Genomic DNA, 3,269 nt, shown 5'->3' with positions numbered 1-3,269 from the left:
TGGTACTTGACATTTCTCCCAACATACTTGTTGTTGAGGAAATAGTCCTTCTTGGGGGGGAGCAGCTGGGGAGGTCCTGTCCCTGCAAGCTGCACGAGGAGGTCCAGGACGGAGTTCACCTCGACAAAGGGCAAGGCGCCTGCTGTTTCCAGCCCCTCCACGAGCGCCTCCAGCCGGTCCGCCTGGGCGCCTAGCCCACCCACGCGCAGGTTGAAGGAAAGCATCAGGACCTTGTTCTTCACAGGGAGCCGGGAGCCAGGGGGCGGCGGCTTCCGGGCCTCATCCTGGAACAGGCCGAGGCAGAGAAAGAGCGCGTTGTAGGCCGCTCGCTGCAGGCGCCGCTTGGCCGCGCGCTTGCCCACGGCGCGCCCGCCCAGACGCGCCTCCCACGAGCAGGCGGCCAGGTGCGCCTCGCACAGCTCCGCCAGCAGCCGTGGGACGCTCTCCATGGCCGCGCCGCCGGCCTCAGCACCCGCGCCGCGGAGCCCTCGGGGACCTGCCGCCCCGCGCCGGGCGATGATGTCACTGCGCGCGCGCGCGGCAGACCGATGTCACAGCCCTCCCCCCATTCGGAGAGGCTACAGCCCCGCGCGTGGTGTCGCTCTGGTGACGTCACTGCCGCGCGACGCGCCCGCGACTTAACTCCGCCTCGAGTCTCGCTTCCTCCTCGCGCCCCTCCTTGTCCCTTCTCGGCCCCCTTTGCACGTGATGTCCCCAACTGGCCGGGGGACTCCAGCCTCCCTGTCCAGCCACTGACCCGAAAGATGGGGTTAATGCCCCAAATAGGTTTTGATTTTTTTTTTAAGTAACCTAACATTGCTGACTTCTGTTGAGTTTCTCATCTGCCATCTCACCAGGCTGCAAAAAGACGTGCGTCTCCCACCTGTTTGTGCATTTGGTTTTCCTTTGCTAGCCCTAGTGCCTTACCTTTGCCTAGGAGGCAAATTTCTTTCCTTTCTACCCCGATCCTTCAAATTAGCAAAATCGCTTTGAATTTTAATCCCACCCTTGGAAGGATTTGCAACCCCTTCTGATTCAGTTTCTACCCTTCACCTCCTTCCATGCATCTAGGTCATTAACACTGATGGTGAACCTCACCAAAACCAGAGTATACCCATTTCAGACCTGCCAATTAGAAATGGATCTACTAATACTAGTTTGTAGCCATTCAGCCAGTTGTGTATCCATCTAAAACCAGAAAGGTTTTTACTTGAATAGCCATAGACAGAAGACACATAATAAAGATTATTACTATTTAAAGTTGTAGTACTCAGAGTATCAAAGTCCATAACTATTAATATCCAGAAATATTATGACTACTCTTTTGTAGTCTTATGTATACACTTTGTTTTCAATGTTCAATTCAACATCTAAAAAAAAAAATCCCTATTTAGTTGGTCTAATAAAAGATCTCACATTTACCCAAAGAACCTTGTCTGCCTGTGTCCTTAGACCAGCACAGCTAAAACCAACAACTCCAAAGCTTACAGAAGCTTAAGTCCCACATACTTTCAATGGGGTTTAGGCTGTTTTAAGTGCTCTTGAAAAGATTACCTTAACTTCAGCAAATTAAGCACATTTTCATTGAGCACCCTGGGTGAGAACTAAAAGTAATTACAAAGTGATTGGAATAGACATATCAGAGTTAAGGCACTACATTGTATTTTAGAGTTAATGGCTTGCAGTTGTTATCTTAGAAAAATGCTGTCAAAATGAGAAAAGAGCTACTTAACAATACAAGTAACATTTATAGATTTTCAAGTATTAGCTTTATTCATTCTGCTCTATCATGATCAAATATTAATGTTCCAATTACAAAAATAAATAACTATCTTTACAATGGCTGGAACAAATTACATTGTTCTAGTAGTGATGTTGCTTATTTTAAATTGTTCCTTGCATTTAATGTTTAATGTCCTGTTCATTTTCCAGTGTCAGCCAGTAGAGTGAAGAGAGAAGAACATAAAGCCCCTGGGTTTAAAGTGCTTTTAGAAGTATTTGTGTTTCAATATGAGCTAGCTATCAACTGTTTACATGACTCATAGCATTGTCAGAAGGATGATGGGTACAGCAGGGGGATTCATATGGTAAATGGCATACTTAATGGGGCATGTATTTAAAAGCAACAAGAGACACATGCCTAATTCTGTACCTAGGATTAATTCTCTGCCAAGACCAGTCAACAAGCACTACTCTGGTAGAGGATGGTTTCCTGTTGTGTAGGCATCTGCTTATTAACATTCCACTGAAAACGGTAGAATGCAAGGTCAAGAGGCACATTTAACAGCACAGCAGGTGCACTCTGCCAGAACATACCTGGCATGTTCACAAACAACAAATTAATTCGCATTTGTTGGAATTTTATTTAGCTAAATTAGTGCATATTACAGTTGCACAGGATCACTAGGCTTCTTATTTTTATAAAAGAACCCTCTTTTTAAAAATGTATTGCATGCATTCTTTATGGTCAGGAAAGGGGTTGTTCTGAAAGCCCAGGAAAATGAAGTCCTCTACCTATAGAATATTTGCAGCACATACAGCAGCAGTGTTTCACACTGTGGTGTTTCTAAGGGAAGATATATTAAGTCAAAGGTTGTACTTAGTCTTGACAACAACAGAACCAAGACATGCTACAATGGAAAATGTCATGCAGTATGTAATATAATTAACACATCAATATTATCTTAGGTTACCAAATTATCATTATTTTTAAATGACCCCAAATCCACACACACAGACTCTGCTTCAGAATTAGATTTTAGTAAGGCTTTTTGATACTGTCTCCTATGCCATTCTCATTACTAAGCTAAGGAATTACAGACTAGATGAAAGTACTGTAAGATAGATACATAATTGCTTGAATCTTTGTGTTCAGTGCATAGTCATCAACATGGATCCGGGTTTTCCGTTTGCCATGGAAAAACGCAGTAAAACCTGGATTTTCTCATTTTAAGAAAAAACCCAATTTACTCCTTTAAAGGAAAAAAACATGGGAAACAGTGGGTTTCCCCTTACAAGGTGGCAAGTTCCAGCCTGCAAGGAGCTGGGGGGAGGCGGGTGGTCAGGCAGGGGTGCCATGTGCACGTGCGTGCATACACATGCACATGGTTGCCAGGCAGCCTGGAGAGCAGCTCCTACAGGTAAGTCTAGTGGCAGGGGGGGGGGGGGGGGATTACAGCCTTCGTAACGAGGGACAGAGGGAGTCAGGCAGGGCTGGGGCTGCTGCTCAACCTGGGCCATGCATGGGGCTCAGGGCCTGGGGCTGGAAT

The 3,269-nt window shown here is 46.1% G+C and overlaps 1 protein-coding gene across 1 annotated transcript in view; it reads right to left on the bottom strand.

The window, feature by feature from the left end:
- TUBGCP6 (tubulin gamma complex associated protein 6) overlaps positions 1–492 on the bottom strand; it is a 35,802-nt gene extending 35,310 nt beyond the window's left edge. Inside the window, exon 1 of the mRNA XM_019509301.1 lies at positions 24–492. Coding sequence (XP_019364846.1) covers positions 24–449 — 426 coding nt within the window. The 5' untranslated portion in view covers positions 450–492. The remainder of the gene's footprint in view (positions 1–23) is intronic.
- Positions 493–3,269: the final 2,777 nt, after the last annotated feature.

The sequence above is a fragment of the Gavialis gangeticus genome, unplaced genomic scaffold (genome assembly GCF_001723915.1).
Source record: "Gavialis gangeticus isolate Ggan-Ray unplaced genomic scaffold, GavGan_comp1, whole genome shotgun sequence".
NCBI lineage: Eukaryota > Metazoa > Chordata > Crocodylia > Gavialidae > Gavialis > Gavialis gangeticus.
Note: the sequence above shows the minus strand (reverse complement) of the source record. Positions and strands in the feature narration are given on the sequence as shown.